The 16,512-nt window shown below is 49.1% G+C and overlaps 2 protein-coding genes across 4 annotated transcripts in view; both read right to left on the bottom strand.

Moving 5' to 3' along the window:
- Window positions 1-4,163, bottom strand: part of C1qtnf9 (C1q and TNF related 9) — an 11,816-nt gene extending 7,653 nt beyond the window's left edge. The window contains 2 exon segments of the mRNA NM_001191891.2: window positions 1-127; window positions 4,127-4,163. The exon segment at window positions 1-127 is cut by the window's left edge and continues 54 nt beyond it. Of these exon segments, the coding sequence (NP_001178820.1) occupies window positions 1-106 (106 nt within the window). The 5' untranslated portion in view covers window positions 107-127; window positions 4,127-4,163.
- Window positions 4,164-7,817: 3,654 nt separating this feature from the next.
- The window catches only part of Spata13 (spermatogenesis associated 13), a 129,294-nt gene continuing 120,599 nt past the window's right edge, over window positions 7,818-16,512 (bottom strand). For all 3 annotated transcript variants that reach the window (NM_001431427.1, NM_001431428.1, NM_001431429.1), the window contains 3 exon segments: window positions 7,818-11,449; window positions 12,439-12,513; window positions 15,198-15,570. In NM_001431427.1, coding sequence (NP_001418356.1) covers window positions 11,274-11,449; window positions 12,439-12,513; window positions 15,198-15,570 — 624 coding nt within the window. In that variant the 3' untranslated portion in view covers window positions 7,818-11,273.

Genomic DNA, 16,512 nt, shown 5'->3' with positions numbered 1-16,512 from the left:
CATTGTGACCTGGAGTCCCAGGGATGCCAGAGTGCCCTTGCCGGCAGGTGTCCTGGGAGAATACGCTCCCTGCGTCCATAACCAGTAGAAGCCACCAAATCCTCATGGTCAGACGACACGGTCTGGACTGAAAGAGGGAAACAGAAACCGGAAGGGGCATGGCCGCTGGGTGCAGGTGTAGTTGCTGGGCATGAACACGGCCTCTCCTTTCTGCAGTGGGACAGGCCTTGGTCTCTGGGCAGAGGTGTTGAGGAGTGACATGGCCTCCTCTCTCTGCCACGACAAAGGCCTGAACCAGATCGCACTGTGTCAGACAGGCAGGGCAGGAAAAAACCAGAGACCAGGTCGCTGACCAAGCTGGACTAGAAGGAGCTTGCCACACGCCTGGCACGATGGCACCTAACTAATCCCAGCACTCAGAAGGCTGAGAAAAAAGTCACAAGTTCCGGGTCAGCACAGTGTACTGCTATGCAGTGAGACCCTATTGTTGCAAAAGAAGAAAGAAAAAGAAAGAAGAGAAAGGGACATTGTTCTCGGGTGGTAACACGTGGTTGGGACCGGTTTTAATGGTCAGTGGGTGTGGAAGACAAGTTTTGAGGTCAGGAGACTCTTGTGTCTATTGTTTCAATTTGAGCAAGCCACTTTTTTAAGCCACGTAAAAAATGTTTTCTTATCCCATGCGGCTAATGTAAAGACTAAACTTGATCACAGTATACATGAAAAATCACCCTAAAATAATAATTGTCACATAAAATAATTGACATATAAAATTGCCACCTGACCCAGCAATTCTATTCCTGGGAATAACAAAAAAACGAGAACAAAACATGCTTCGGGTTCCTGGCGGCAATGCTCCTGGCAGCCACTAGGGGGAGCAACCCATATGCACATCAGTGGATGAGTGATTATAGAATACGTGGTATATACATACAGTGGAATGTCATTGGATCCCAGAAAAGCAGAAAATCCCGGCCCCCTCCAGGACATTAGGTGGTGACAATCTGGGACTGAAAGACAGATCTGGTGCGTATGCAAAGTGATCCAAATCGTGGAGCAAGCAATACAGCAGGTGCCTGTAGCTGACGGGAGGGGGCGCTGTTCAGTGAAAGATGAAACCTCTGCGGGTCAATGGTGGCGATGGTTGCTGACTGATGTGACTGTATTTATTGCTATTCAGTCATACGGGTTAAAATGGTTAACCTGGTACGTTTGGATTTATGTATCTATTTTTACCGCACTAAAAACAACAAAACATTAAAGCTGAGAGGATGTGACTCAGCTGTGGAAAAGTTGCCTCGCACACGAAGCCCCGAGTTCCATCCCAGTACCACATAGAGGTACTAAAATTACGTGGCATTAGCAGCAACATGCCAAACATGCACATTTGGGGTGTGGCTACAGCTCAGTGCTAGAGCACTCGTGTCGCACATAAGAGTCCTTGGCTTTAACTCCCAGTGCACTTGAGCCTGTGGTGGTGGTGCATTCCTGAGCACACAAGCAGGTTGGGGCACAGGCCTGCGCGCACGCACCATCTGGTTTTGCGAGAAGCACATTCTCAGTGCTTTCCTCTGTAGACACTGGTCCTTTTACTTGGGTTCTTGCCTGTTTGTATTTGTTTCCGTTTTAATCTGTCTTCAGCCTCAGCTTGGAGCTGAGATCTGGGCGAGAGGGGGAGATCTGTAGGCAAACTACTCCCTGTAAGAGGATCGGCATGCAAGGTCCTGCAGGGGGCTCTGCGTTTGATACAAGGTCATGGGACTCAGAAGCTCACCCGGCCATAGTTTCAGAGTTACATCCCCAGTCCCTGATATTGAGTGCAGAGCAGCGGGCTGGGCAGTGAGGGTTGGAGGCAAGGACGATGCGATGGCAGCTTTTAATATTTAAGAAGCAACATCCCTCCCCCCAACCCCCAACCAAAGAACACATGGGTTAGTGCAACCCATCAGGCCCCAGATCCTGTGTACCACAGGCAGCAATGTAGATGCCCATGAGCCTTTGTAATGGCAAAACCCAAGGTGTCCATCTCTTTGACCCATTGGTACTGTCTCTGTAGTTATTCCTAATACAGCAAGGAGCTGTGTGCCAAAGGGAACTGCAGGGTTTTCTATTAAGGTGGAAAAGGGCACATTATGTGACGTCTGAGAATAGACTTAGGAAGTGGACCAGTATGTAAGTGCTGAGGACGTTACGTAAGTCAGTGAGGTATGTAAAAGATGCATGGAGGCAAAAGGAAGGTGAGTTCAAGGCCAGCTTGGGTATAGATGGGACCCTGTCTCAAAAGACCCCGCCAAACAAAAAGAACTAAAATCGAGGCTGGAGAGATGGCTCGGCAGCTAAGCTCACTTGCTGTTCTTGTAGAGGACTGGCATCCAGCTCTCAGCACCCACAGTAGGTGGCTCACAACTGCCTCTAGCTTCAGCTACAGGAGAGCTGAGCCCTCTTTCAGGCCTCTGAGGGTATCCATACAACAAGCATGCAGACTCTTCTCTCTCTCTCTCTCTCTCTCTCTCTCTCTCTCTCTCTCTCTCTCTCACACACACACACACACACACACACACACACACACACACACACACACAGACCCTTTGAGGCTGGAGCATCAGACATCCCTGGAGCTGGAGTTACAGGCCACCAGATGTGGGTGCCGAGAAATGAACTCTACTCCTCCTGGTACCCTTAACCCTGCGCTATCTCTCCAGCCCCTCTGTAACTAGACACTGCCATCCAAAGGATGGTGTCGCCCTCTGGTGAAAGCTCCTGAGAATGATGGATTGCAGAAAGTGTTTCTGGAAGAGGAACCCAGCTGCTTCCCTCAGTCACAGACGCACTTCAGGCAGCTGAGTTTTCTTAGAGCCAACCCGAGTTCTCTACGGTCACTGCTGCTCCTGGACTCAGAAGCGACTGGTGGATTCCAGGTTGATTCTTCTGAGCTTTACCAGGGCTCCCCCTCATTTCCCACCCTCTCCATGAAAAGTCACTTGGGGGGGGGTGGGCGGTGGAGAGACTCTCACAGCCCTTGTAGATGATGAGATGGCCTTTCCTGGCTCCCGGTGTGGTAATACAGTGCAGGCATAACACCCACACACATTAAAGAGAAAAAAAAAAACAGTTTTGGTGCCTCTCCTGATTTTTTTCTAATTTTCAGTCACATATTCTCAAACATTCCAGATTCCTTATGTCCCCTCCCCAAGCACTTCATAATTCGTATGCAGCCCCTAAACACTAACATTTAACAGAAATCAAGGAAACAATCTTACTTTTTTGCAGTCAGGGTCTTTCTATGCAGATCAGACCAGCTTAGAACTCCTGGTCCTGCCCCACATCCCAAGGGCTGGGGACAGGAATGCTGCACCAGGCCAGCTTGTGAGCAGTCTTTGCTGAGGCTCGGCTTGAGTGTAAGACTAATGAAAGACATCCCTCACACTAAGTTGGGTTTATTTAATTCTCTCATGCATTTAATACAATGTTACTACAGTATGCACTTTTCCTCAACGTATATTGTTTCCGTAGACCATATAAATTAGCATAGACTTAAGTATTAAAACACCCATTAAAATGTATAGCTGATAATCAATATATGTGCTTTTCTAGAAAGGTCTGTTATTATTGTGATTCATCTTGTTTTTTATGCCTCCTCTCAGCCCAGTATTGCGGAATTCTGGCAAATGAAATTCTCTACTTTTCTCTCTTGTTAACTATTTTCTCTCCCTCTCTGTCCCTCTACCCCTCTCTCTCCCCCCCTTCCTTCTTTCCCTCCCTTTCTCCTGTCCCTCATTCTGTATATGTCTATGTGTGCCCGTGTGTGCCTGGGCATCTGTTTGAGTCTTACACTGTAGCCCAGGCTGTCTGCCCTAGAACTTACTCTGTAGCCCAAGCCTCCATGTCAGCCTCTCCGGTGTGTTATTACAGGAACCACCACACCTGGCTTGTTGTTTAGAAAAAAAAGTTCTAGAAGCAGATCATCCACCTCTGTTCTTACCCTGCTTTGTACCATGCACGGTCACCTCAGAACCCAGGTGCCTTCAGCTGAATGTGAATATGTATGCATGTATGTATGTATGTATGCATGTATGTATGTATGTATGTATGTATGTATGTATGTATGTATGTCCTTGAGTGCACTTACCTTAACCCTGGAGTTGCAGGCTGGATACAGGCACTGTGAGGAATAGGGAACCCTCACACTGTAAATAAAATCAAGCCTTCCTACCATAGAACTCCCCAGTGAACGTAAGTACAAAATAGCAGGAAGGGGAGGGGACGGGGAGAGGCACAGATGTCTTGGATTAGCTTCAAAAGTCACAGCAACTCAGGGGTCCAGCAGCAGCCTAGGTGTCAAAAACCTTGTCCTTTTCTTCTCTGTCCTTTGAAATGGACTGAGGGGACTTCTGGTGTTCCAGCAGGTGGAATGTGGGAGAGATCCCCGCTGCAGGGGTGCAGGGCTGCAGGTTTCTTTCCTTAATGTGAACAGCTCTCTCCTTGGCCTTGAGTCCATTGTGATGGAGGCCACAGATGTAAAGATGACAATGAGGAGGACCGTGACTGGAACCTGTAGGTCTTTGCAGCACAGACCTTTAGGATCCCTTTGTTTACGTAGAACTTTCAATGATGACAGTCACTGTTGCCTGTGACTCTCAGGCAACCCATGATTCAGTTAATCCTCCCATTGGCATTCATATTTCTGCAGACTACTTGGGGCACTGGTAATCAGGAGGTGAAGGCCTTCAGGTATGCTTTTGGGGGTAGTATGTTCATGTGACTTCTAAAGCTCTAGATAAGGCCTGGCGCTCCCAGTGACCCTTCTCTGTCCTTTAAGTATATGAAATGGTAAAAGAGGGTTATCTTCTCCAGTTTGGGTATTTATTGAACTCAGCGGTAGAGCACCTGTCTAGCAAGCACAAGACCCTGGGTTCAGTCCTCAGCTAAAAAAAAAACCAACCAACCAAACAAACAAACAAACAAAAAAAAAGAACCTGGGCAGTAGTGGCACAGACCCTTAATTCCAGCACTTGGGAAGCAGGGGAGGTAGACCTTTGTGACTTGGAGGTCAGTCTGGTCTGCAGAGCAAGTTCCAGGACAGCTACACGGAGAGGCTCTCTTTCAAAAAACCAGGGGGAAAAAGGTTCCTCTCCTCCATAGAAGGGACCCAGGAAGTCTGTTTGAATCTCTGCTCATGGTCACTGCTGTAAGTGGGGGCGCAGTGAATAAACCACTGAAATGGCTGCCCCAGAGGTAGAAAGGTTCCTATTACAGATGTGAGAGGGGGAACAGCCAGAGGCATCTGAAGAGTCTAGAGCAGAAAGAAAAAGAAGCCCACTGGCCATGGCCAGGGCTAGGAAAGCAGGTATAGAAAAATTATGCTGGCTCTGTGGAGGACAAGTAGCTGAGAGTAGGTAAGTGGAACAGCCTGACAGAGCAGAGGAGGCAAGTCAGACAAGATACTAGCGCGGATCTGAAATACGTAACAGGTACAAGTGGGTAGGAACTGAAGGATACACAACCACAAGTGCATGCCAAGGGAAGGGGCCCTTCCCACCAGGTAGAACCACGGGTTCCTGAGGAACGCTGCTCCTCCGATACTCCAGCCTGAGCTGAGCAAACGCTGTCATCTTGGGGTTATCCGCTGCTTTTGGGGGGGAACTGGGGCTCCCACTGGACCTGACAATTACTCTTCTCTTCCAGGAACGCCCAGCTTCAGCTTTTGGTGCACAGGATGCGGCAAGTTAGCAGCGCCAAGATCTGTGTAGTTTAGACCAGGATGGAGTAGATGGGGACTTTGTCGATCCCTCCCCACACCTCCAGCCCACCAAGGAGCTCTGCAGCTCTGCAGCTCTGCAGCTCCTCCTGAGAAAGCGTCTAAACAGGCAGGCACAAGTGCGGTGGTTCCAAGAGCAGTTTTGTTCTGAGAAGGGCAGGAGTTCGGCCTTATGGCCATCTGGGGATGGGGTACACAGGTACTGGGGAACCCTCATCTTAGTAGAGCTAACCACACCCCACCTTCACTCCCCAGCCCAGCAGACAGCTCCAGCAATGTACCCGAGAGGAGGTGGGACTGGATTTGGCAGCATCCATTAAACTAGGTGCCACCCATTGAGCACAGTCTGGCTTCTTTAGGTCTGACTGCTTCAGCCAAGATTCCAAGTCCCTTCATGTGTTGGTAGTGCAGTCCGTTGCTAGAGGGACCTCTGTGGTTACTTAGCTTCAGGATGCCACAGGCCCTTCTGCTCCCGTGGTAATCCTGGCCATGGGAAATCCTCTCCAGTTGTACTCCTAGTCCTGCCCTCTCTCTGAGTTAGCAGGTACTAACTGGTGCATCATCTACACTTCTCTTCTGCCTCAGTTATGGTACTCCTTTTCATAAGATGATGACTTGGTCACCAGTCCCTTTCCTTACCCCAAGGCCTGCTGGGATCACTGTGCAGCCTACTAGGCTCTCTCCCTGGGCCTCCCTCTGCCTCAGATTTGAAATTTCTCTTCACCACAACCTATGTAGGCAATCTGGCCACAGCTGGCCCTGAGTTCTTCAGCCACATTGGGGAATGCCAAACGCCACCAGTGTCATTTGCTAAATCCAGCTGCACAGACACCAGTCTCAGCTCTGACCCAGCAGAGGCGCTGCTCTGCTCTAGGTAAGCCCCGAGTGCTTGTCCACAGAACCCTTAGGAGCTGAGCCTGGATGTTTGTTAAGGCAAAGGCTCTATTCTAGGAGCTGTCATGTGCCTACCTCACATCTCTGGTGTTACTGATGCACATCATTGGGTTCGCCTGGCCACATTCCTCTAAGGGGACATGGTCTCACCGGTGCATACAGCGGACAACTAAAACTGATTGCTTCACCTCTCAAGTCCTCTAGAATAAAGTATTTCTTCCCCTTATGTTCCCTTCTGTGCATGGTGCCATCCTGGGCCACCCCTTATGTCCCCAGTCCTGTCGTTGTCACTCTTTTGCCCTGAGGACCCCCATGGAGGAGTAAGCAAGGGTCCAAGTGGAGAGATGATGCTGGGATTAAACACCAGAAAGCAAGAGGCAGCCTTGGCAACCCAGAGGAATCATGTTCTGATTAGTCACAGCAAACAATGGCTTGTTTACTGGGATTTTCTGAGCCTGCTAATGAGGAGGAAATTCTTATTCACCCCCCCTCCTCCCCCTACCCCTCCTGTGAGGGAGGCTGAGGCTGCAGGCTTACCTCCCAGGAAGGAAGGGCCTTGCCAGTAGCTCTGACCACCCGAGGCATAGAAACCTGGTCACCCATATTCCAAGACATCTGCAATAGGTTAAGCCTTCCAGGGCTGGGTGGTCACTCAGTGGTAGAGGGTCTGCTTGACCTTGAGGATAAGGTGAGGGGCAGTTCCCGCAGAAGGCTAACAAAACCCTCCCCAGCGGTCACTTGCCCTCTCTGGTTCATCTACTATTCTAATGGCCTTGGAAGTCCAGCGGCCTCTCTCTATTCCCTTCAGAGCCTTTCCCTAACACCTGCCCAGTGATTCCCTCCCAGCCACCAGGAATGAGTCTTCAGGAAGAAGCACCAAGTTCAAGGCAAGAAAGGATCTGTAAATTCCAGCACTTGCTGCCTTTTTAAAAATGTTCTTTTCTTGAGACAGTCTCATATGGCTTAGGTTGACTTCGAACCTCTCACTGTAGCCAGAGAAAACCTCCTACCTCCACCTCCCAAGCGCTGGAATTAGAGGTAAGCGCTATCACACCCAGTTTAACGCAGTGCTGGCAATCAGACCTAGGGCTTTGCGCATGCCCCAGCCTGCCTCTTTTTTGTATAGTGTGTCTTATCTTACTTTACTATGGAGATCACCAGAACCAGCTTGGCAAATTAATTTTAATATACAGATACAAAATGACAAATAGAGATTCACAGCATTTACAAGAAATCAAACAATAGTATTAAAAATAATACGAACAAACCCTTCATTCAGCAAAAATGCACATCTAGCACACAGGTCCTGTTTCAGTGTCAAAGCCAGCTCACAGGCTCTACAGCAGCCCTTGACTTACACGGGCAATGGCACCGCGGCATGGGTTAGTTATCACCAAAAGCACAGCCTAGATCGGCAAGTCACGCACAGTGGGTACCAGTAAGTATCCCAAATATAACAGAAGCGGCTCAAAGTACTTTCTATATTGGCAATGCCTAGGAGAACAGTAAAGGCAATAATGGGGTGCACGAGGTGGCTAAGCAAACTTACATACATTATACAAGCTGGTGTTTCTCTCTCCCCTCTCTAAGACTGGCTACAAGTTTCTACCTACTTTGTCCTAAATCTTTCAAACGCCCCTTTCCCCGGATCCTGAGAAGAAACAATGTGTGGGCACACTGTGCCCAACATCCTGTCTGTCAGCTGCTGAAAGACATTGACTTATACTTCTTGGCACTGGCCTGAGGACACTTCTGCTTTTCCTATTAGTGATGAAGCCATCATGCAGAAGCCATGCCCTGGCTCCAGGAAACTCTGGCTGGGAAGCAGGACTGACTTGTCCTGAGAAACACCAGCAATCCAGTTACAGATCTCCACATGCATGCGATGCTGGAGCACTGGCGCTTAAAAAACAAAACAAAACACCATACTTGAGCTTTGAACCAGGTTTCAAATTAAATACGTTTTTTTTGCTTTGCATGTAACAACAGCAATGTAGGATTCGGAATCCGTCTTCAATAGATTGGATGGTAAAAGGCACGGTGGGTAGAAATGGCATGCCAGATGGTGGCCGGTTCTCACCTGCACAGGCCGATCTACCATGCAACAAGGAAGATCAGAACAGGTGGGGGCGGCAGCGAGGGCTCTTAAGCGTCCGATTAGCTGCATGCCATTCTCCTTTCCTTTTGGGGACAGAGCCTGGAACTTTCTTTCTTTCTCTAGGCTGTCAAGTATTGTGATCAGTTTTCACCTACCACATGGCGCCTACATGTTATAGGTACAATCTAAACCAGGTACACTCTCCATCACGTTAACAGAGCCAGCAAATGGTGGAATGTTAAAAATAGGACAAACGAAATTCATCCAAAATTTAGATCACCAATAATTTTTGGCCCATTGAGAGAGAGGGAGGGAAGGTTGTTCGTGAGCGGCAGACACCATTCAGGCAGGAGGCTCTGTGTTGTTTCTGTTTCCTTCCAAAGTAGAGCACATGCCTTAAAGCAAGAAGGGAGTTTGGTGAACTGAAATGAAAAATTGCTGAAGGTCCTCCACTTTCTGTATTTGGTAATAAAATGCTATACAGATAGATTTTTTTTACAAAGTCAAAGACTATTATTATATCTTTAAAAAACACATTAGTTTTCAAAATCACCCAGAAATCCCAAGTAAGAGTCACCTGGGACAGACATTTGATCAAGCACTTTTTGTGCTGTATAAAATCGCCTGGGGCCAGCCCAGGTCTTGAATGTGACTCGATATAAACACTTCCTGATGTCCGGGATTGTTAGGAGGTCTGTGGAGGTAGGTGGGAACTGGAAGTTAGGGCAGCTGGGAAATATATTAGGATGGGTCACAAACATAAGCTATTACTTCTTCACTGTCGTCAGCCGTAACAGCAAACGGAGCCTGCAGCAAGGCTCTGACTCAAGAGGAATCCTCAGTGAAAATGAACAGGACCAGTGGCTACTCACGTCTTTAAAGCAATTTTCATATTAACAACACAACTGTGGGAACTGCTGCATGTACACACTGGAGCAGAGAAAAGTACACTAGCGTGGTTTCTAAAATATAATTACATTCTATTAGAGAATAAACAAATAAACAAAAAAACAATCAAACACAAACCAACCAATCAAACCTGTCAGTTGAAGTTGAGCGCTCTCTCTCTCTCTCTCTCTCACACACACACACACACACACACACACACACACACACACACACACACACACTGCGCATGCTCTGTGCACTTAAACCACTTTGTAGCACACAGACACAGCTATGGGGCCACTGACTACTGTCCTTAGTAGTGCTGCCTATGACCATGCCAGGGTGCACAGCAGAGCTGAAGTCCAGGATCAAGGTTATTTGCTGTGACGTCATTTGTTTTCCAGGCATAGATATGGAGACAAGGTGAACTGTGCAATGACTGACCAATACCTTTACCTCTAACACTGCAGACTTGTTTGGTCTCAATGGAGAGCTGATGAGAGGTGAGGACCTTGCAAGAACAGCACACAAGAACACGTTTGTCTAAAAGGAACGCATGAGCTGCACGGCAGGATCTCTCCTGACCAGCCCACTATGTAGATTAAAATGCAGAGCCAGTCTCCCTCAGATCAGTGGAAAGGCATTTCCATCAAGTCAGTGTCAACAGAGAAAGGTTCCTCTCTGTGGGTGTCAGTTTGTGTAGTCCTCTTTAAGAGACAGCTCTCTCAGAGCTAAGGAGCCATCAAGACTATTCCCCAGCTGGCATAGCCTCCAGTACTACTGTTTTGGGGTCGTGTGACAGAGGTGTTTCCATTTCCCCAAGAAGCAGGACAGTTTCGCCCCTTGTTTTCTCTGTGGATGCCAGTGTCCTCATCATCCCACTGGTGATGCAAATGGCTGCTGCTGCTGCACAGGTTACCAAAGTTAAACGGTTCATGTCACCCTTACTTCCGAGAGTGGCAGGTTCTTAGGTAGTGAGGGGTGAGCAAGGCGTCACCTCTGTTTGAAGAGGTGGGAGGGACAAGTCAGGTGGCAGCAGCCTTCCCTCCTGACTCTCTTGTGAATAAGGAACCTCGCAGGGTGAGACCTACACTCTAGCCTGGCATCTGCTACACCTTAGAGAACTGTAGGCACCTGCCCCATTGGCTCTAGCTCCTTCCTGGTCTCTTCCGGGCCTGATCTGACCCCAGGTTATCCCATGGCTGCCAACATCCTACCAACTGGTCAGTGAGCTTCTTAAGATCAAACACAGAAGCCGTCCTTAATGTAGTTGCTCCTGAGGCACTGAAAGGCTCCTGATACCGTCTGGAACTGCAGCAGGAGTGTGACTGTCAGTGGGAAACTCACAGGGGATAACTGAGTCAGCAGTCTCCATGCAGAGAGGCCCTGGTCCCTATATCATGGCCATTGGAGAGTATGGCTTCCAGTGTGGGACAGAGCAGTGCTTCATGGCCTCCTCCCTTCCACAAGGGTGCCGGGGCCTCTCAAGGTCAAAGCTGAGTCCAACTTCTTTTCCCCTTCATCGATCCCCAAATGAAGTGTTCAGCACTGAGCAAGAAGCCATCCCTGGACATCACGCTGAAGAGACAAAACTGGTCTTCCTCCTCACAGTACCTCAGAGGTGCCCCCTGGGTAGGCTCACTTCCGGAATGGGGTGAGTTTGTGGAAGGTGTGCCAGAACAGCGATGGCTTCCTCTTGGGCTCAGCCAAGGCGAAGACCTGCTGCTGCGGGATGCTGGTAGGCACAGTGATGTGGCGCTGGTGGAGGGGTGGCAGGCTCTGGTGGGGTGGGGCCACAGGGCAGCTGTTGTAGCCTAACTCAGGAAGGACAGAAGAACAGACTAGTCAGTAGAAAGCCACACTGGGACTCAAAATACTTAGCTAATTCCAAGGAATCAAGAGGACGGACGTCTAATAACTGCCCTACAAAATAAGAATTCAGATACCCTGTGTGGGGCTAGCAAGGGTTACGTCCTGAAGCCTACCCAAAACCTCTCAAGAAGGAAGCCCAGAGGATGAGAGTGGATCAACTTCCACCAGGAGAGAGATCAGTAAAGAATCAGAACTGGGTTCCTGGTGTGGCCTGGAAGTAGTAACGTGTTCTGAACCGAGGCCTGAAGCCATTCTCCCTTGGCCCAAATGCTACCCCACACTTACTGACCACGAGTATGTGAGGGAAATTCTTTGATTTTTCTGCCTCAGTGGCCTAATTTCTAATAAGGAGTGGCAGCAACAAGAATAAATGAGGTAGCATTCATTGGCATTATCTACCCTGGGGAGACACTGTGTGTGAGCACTAGGACCTTAGTGTGGCCTGGCCATGAAGGCGTATGGACAAGAGTGGGGAAGTGCTCTAGAAAAAGCCCAGGGCCTTCTTATCTACCAATGCTCTGACCGTCGAGACCTCGCTTTGCTGGAATGTGGTGCAGTTATTTGTAGCTGGCAAGCACTTGGGTGTTAGAGATTCTTCCTCAAATCAAGGATGCAAGGGGTTACTTGACTGGTGGCTCAGTGGGTACCCCTGGGTACCAGTGGGAATCATCCTCCAGGATCATGACGAACAGAGGGCATTGGTCAGACTAGGAGCCCTGAAGGCCTTTATTGCTACCTGGGATATTTCATGCACCTGGATCTGAACCTGAAGGAGACTCTCCACCTGCCTGTCCATTTGAATCCGTTCCTTAGGCAGTCCTGGCTTTTCCTCTCCACTCAGAGCTGCAAAAAGACTCTGTCTGTATGGACAGACTCCATCCAGGTCATCACAGGAAGCACAGAAAGGAGGCAAAGCTTCCACCAACCTTACCTTTAGATTTCCCATGTCCTGCCTTCTGGGCGTTCAACATGGCGAGTTTCTTCTGATTTTCTGAGATTTCCATTCCTGGATTTGGAAATAGATGTAGGCTACATTCAGAACCCAGGAAAACCTTTTCAGAGTAGACTGTGTACAATACATACTAGTGCTACGGCATTCTCTTCTGTACAGACCGTAATAAAGAACCCTGCGAGGTGAGGAAAAGGAAGGGTGCCAGAAGTATCACCGGGTGCCCCACTATAACCTCTGAGCCCAGGTACTTTAGAGAGTGATATGAGGTACAATTGTGACACACAGACCCTTGGTGTCTCAAGACAGACACTGCCAGGTCAGTGTCCAAATGGGAGTCACCCTAAAGCATGATGCTCTGGGAAGAGAGCCCAAGGCAAAGGGGCTCAGGGGTGTTGCTGACATGTGCCAAGAACCCTGTGGGTTGAGATTCTCAATTGCCTGAAGCCTCAGACTGGGACTCTGCACCCTGGCTGTGCAGTGGACGGAGATGCTGTCAACATGTGGTAGGCCAACTAGGTGAAAGGAGCTGTATCAGGAAAGAGGACAGACCAGCTTTGGAGAGAGACAAGACAGCAGAGGAGCAACCGCACTGGTTGAGGTGGCTGCTTCTTCTGAGGTAAAAGGTGGGACACAAAAGTGGGATGTGAGGAGCAATGCTCCACCATGGCAGAGCTGAGTCACACTCTACTTCTGCAGCTTCAATTGACCTTTGTCCCCTCTGTCTTGGGTTCACTCTACCTTGGCTGGCCCTGCTGTCCTGCCTTTATGCAGTGACATACTCGATGTCTGCCTTACTGGCAAGGGTCTCCTTCCCACCCCATACTCAGACACAGAGACTGGTGTTTTGTTCCAGGAGGACCATGAGGAAAGCCTGCCACGGGAGCCCACGGAGCAAAGGACACAAGAGGATTAACAAACTGAAAGAGTTCAGGACGCCTCTGTCATTGTCATGAGGCCTCAGGAGAAGGAGTGCAGACACTCTAACTCAAGTACTTCTAGCCACACCAGACAGTGCAGAACGACTCAGTAAAGCGGGAGCCGGTGACCTCACCACTTCATGTTTCAGTAACTACCTGCACACTTCCGAGAAGGGCTTCAGGCCTTATTGCAACAGGGTCTGACGGTCGGCAGCCAACGCATGGGGACTGCCGGGGTCCAGATGTCCTGGGGTCTAAAGGGCAGCACACAGAGTAGCGGATCCCATGTGTGAGGCTGGGAGTTGTGTGCTGTAACATTGTGTGCTGTCACACTGTCACACTGGTCTGAGCTCTCGTGGTTTCTGAAGAAATTCTTACTTTTAATGGCAAGATGGCCTGATGGAGTTCAACGCAGGGCCTCAGAACACTTTCTATGGCCAACTATGGAATCTAAGGCCACATCTGAAGCTGGTGGCTTGGTACAGGAAACATCGGGACCACCCTTAACCCTTGGGCTCTGCAGCAGTGGGTGATGCTAGACCAGACACATGGTCCTTGAGATCTGGGCAACCCAGACGTTTCTCACCCATCTGAGCCCTGTGCACCCCTGGTCTCTGGGCACCGCTGCTCACCTTCCCAATCTGTGTAGGTGGCTCTGGAGCCTGGGCACAGAAATGTGGGCGCTGTATTGGTTAATGCCACATGGTAGCTTCCTTCTCACAAGATCATGCAATAAAAAAAGGCCAGCAGAAGTTGGGGTGACGAATCAAAGTACAAGTTCCCCTTCTCTGAAATGTGTGGGACCAGCGCACACCATTCTTTAGATTTCCTCATATTTTCACATACACAACACATAAGGTATCTTGGGGATGAGACCAAAGTCTAAACACAGGATTCAGTTGTTTCATAGATACCTTATCTGATTTATACACAGCCTATAATTCCAAACTATATACTTTTGACTGGGTCCCTCACATGATGTCAGGTGTGGAATTTTCCTCATTGATGCTCGAGATTTTGATCTTGGGGTTATAGATGGTCTACCTGTACAAGTAGACATCAGAACATCAGGACGTCAGAAGCGCGAGCTCACCCTGGTATGTGGTACAGAGTCTGCGGTTACCACAATGGGGAAAAGCACAGGAGGAACTGTGTCTGAACTGACCCAGACAGTGAGGTGAATGGGCAGTGTTTTGCAACAGTGCTGATAAAGGGGAAGCCTTGATAACTATCTGGCAATTCTGGGCTAGGGAGATGGCCTCTTGAGAGTGGAAAAGAGTGTGTGTTCTATAAGTATGCAGTCCTGAGTTCAAATCCCCAGCGCTCATGTAACAAGCTGGTGTGCTCATGTGCGCATCTGTAATCCCAGTGCTATGTTGAACTGAGACAGGAGGATGGCTTGGGCTTGCTGGCTCCTAGCCTAGCTCCAGGTTCAGTAAGACCCTCTGCAAGTGAAAAAGGCAGAGGGTGACAGAGCAGGTCACTAGATGTCTTTCTCTGACGTCCACATGGATCGCCCTACCAGGAACAAATATATCACACGCAGCATATACTACTCATATGCGGCATAAATAAATATGCAAGTGAAGAAATAAAGAGAATTGTGTGCGTGTGTGTGTCCACACCTAGCTGGGCCATATGGAAGAAAGAGTGCTCCATCTGTAAGGTGTGAATACGGGCAGTAAGCACATCCTTGAACTTTATGGGTCCCCGTTGCTAATATTACACAGAGCGCACGCCTGCAGTGCCGTCCACAGATTCAGCTCTTGAGGGAGCAACTGGACAGAAAAGGCCAGTGGAGGAGGCGGCTGAGGGACTCACCCATCTGCTGGTCTTCCTGCACCCGCCGCCTCTCGTCCGCATAGGCCTGCAGCCACCTGGCCTTGTCCTCCTGCTTTCTGGCGCAGAACAGGTGAACCTCATCCGTGGCTTTGCTGACCAACTTGAAGGCGTTTCGCATGCTGAGGTTCCAGTCCTTGTCCCGCCCATCCTCCACATCCACAATGTCCACCTCATCCATGTCCATGCGGCCCTTGTAGTATAGCATGTCCCTGCGCAGCAGGTCCTTCTTGCAGGACACCAGCTGGTGGTCGAACAGGAAGAAGACTCGCTGCTGGGTCTTGCCCTGCCTGGTGATCTTGGTTAGCTCTCCGGAGTGAATCAGCTCGGAGCTTCGGTCCAGAATGTCCAGGCCCTGAGAGAATGCACGTACACTGTGAATCTTCTACACCAGATTGTTTCCAACAACAAGGATGCAGAAGGGGTCTCTGACACAGTCTTTCTAGAATATTCCATCCAGTTTCCTAAGACCAGGCATTGCTGCCCTACACACAGCCGGGTAGGGCTTCAAAGGCTGTTCAGACCTTGACTTCATGGGTCCCTTGTCATGAAATCTCTTTTTATTTCCTATCTCTATGGATTTATTTATAGTGCATATATGGATGTGGTATATGGCAGGGTGAAGCATGTGGAGGTCAGAGAAGGGCATCTAGAGACCTGCTCAAAGTATCTTCCTGATCTAAAACTCACCTTAAGGTAATGGAATGCTGGGGGCTGGAGAGATGGCTCAGTTGTCAAGAGCACTGGCTGCTCTTCCAGAGGTCCTGAGTTCAGTTCCCAGGAACTACATGGCGGCTCACAACTGTCTGCAACTCCAGTTCCAGAGAATCTAAGATCCTCAAACACCAATGTATAAACTATAAACAAACAATGGAATGCAGACATTTTCTGGAGTGGGAGCTAATAAAGACGACTTCAGGACAAGAAAGGAGAAGCAGAGGTTTTGCTGCCCAGGGACACGGCATTACTGACTATTTTGCTGCACAGGGACACGGCGACTATTATGGCTCCCGAGTCATGTGTTTACCTCCTCTCTGGAGTAGCTAGCTTAGGGTCCTGGAAACAAAAGGCCAGGCTGCCAGCAAGAACTTAGTAAACTCTGATGAGATGGTCCCCTTAGGATCTAAGGTTGGAGAGCAAGTGCCCCTTTGTAACACCTAGGGTGGGACAGACATCCATATCACCTTAACAAGTCTGCTATGAAGTTGGCCTTCATCTCTGACATTTTCATTTTCCCTTGATCCCAATAAGACACAGAATGTTTTGGAGGCAAAAGTGTTTGATTCCAAAATATTTC

The sequence above is a fragment of the Rattus norvegicus genome, chromosome 15, assembly GCF_021556685.1.
Source record: "Rattus norvegicus strain SHRSP/BbbUtx chromosome 15, alternate assembly SHRSP_T2T, whole genome shotgun sequence".
Lineage (NCBI taxonomy): Eukaryota > Metazoa > Chordata > Mammalia > Rodentia > Muridae > Rattus > Rattus norvegicus.
Note: the sequence above shows the minus strand (reverse complement) of the source record. Positions and strands in the feature narration are given on the sequence as shown.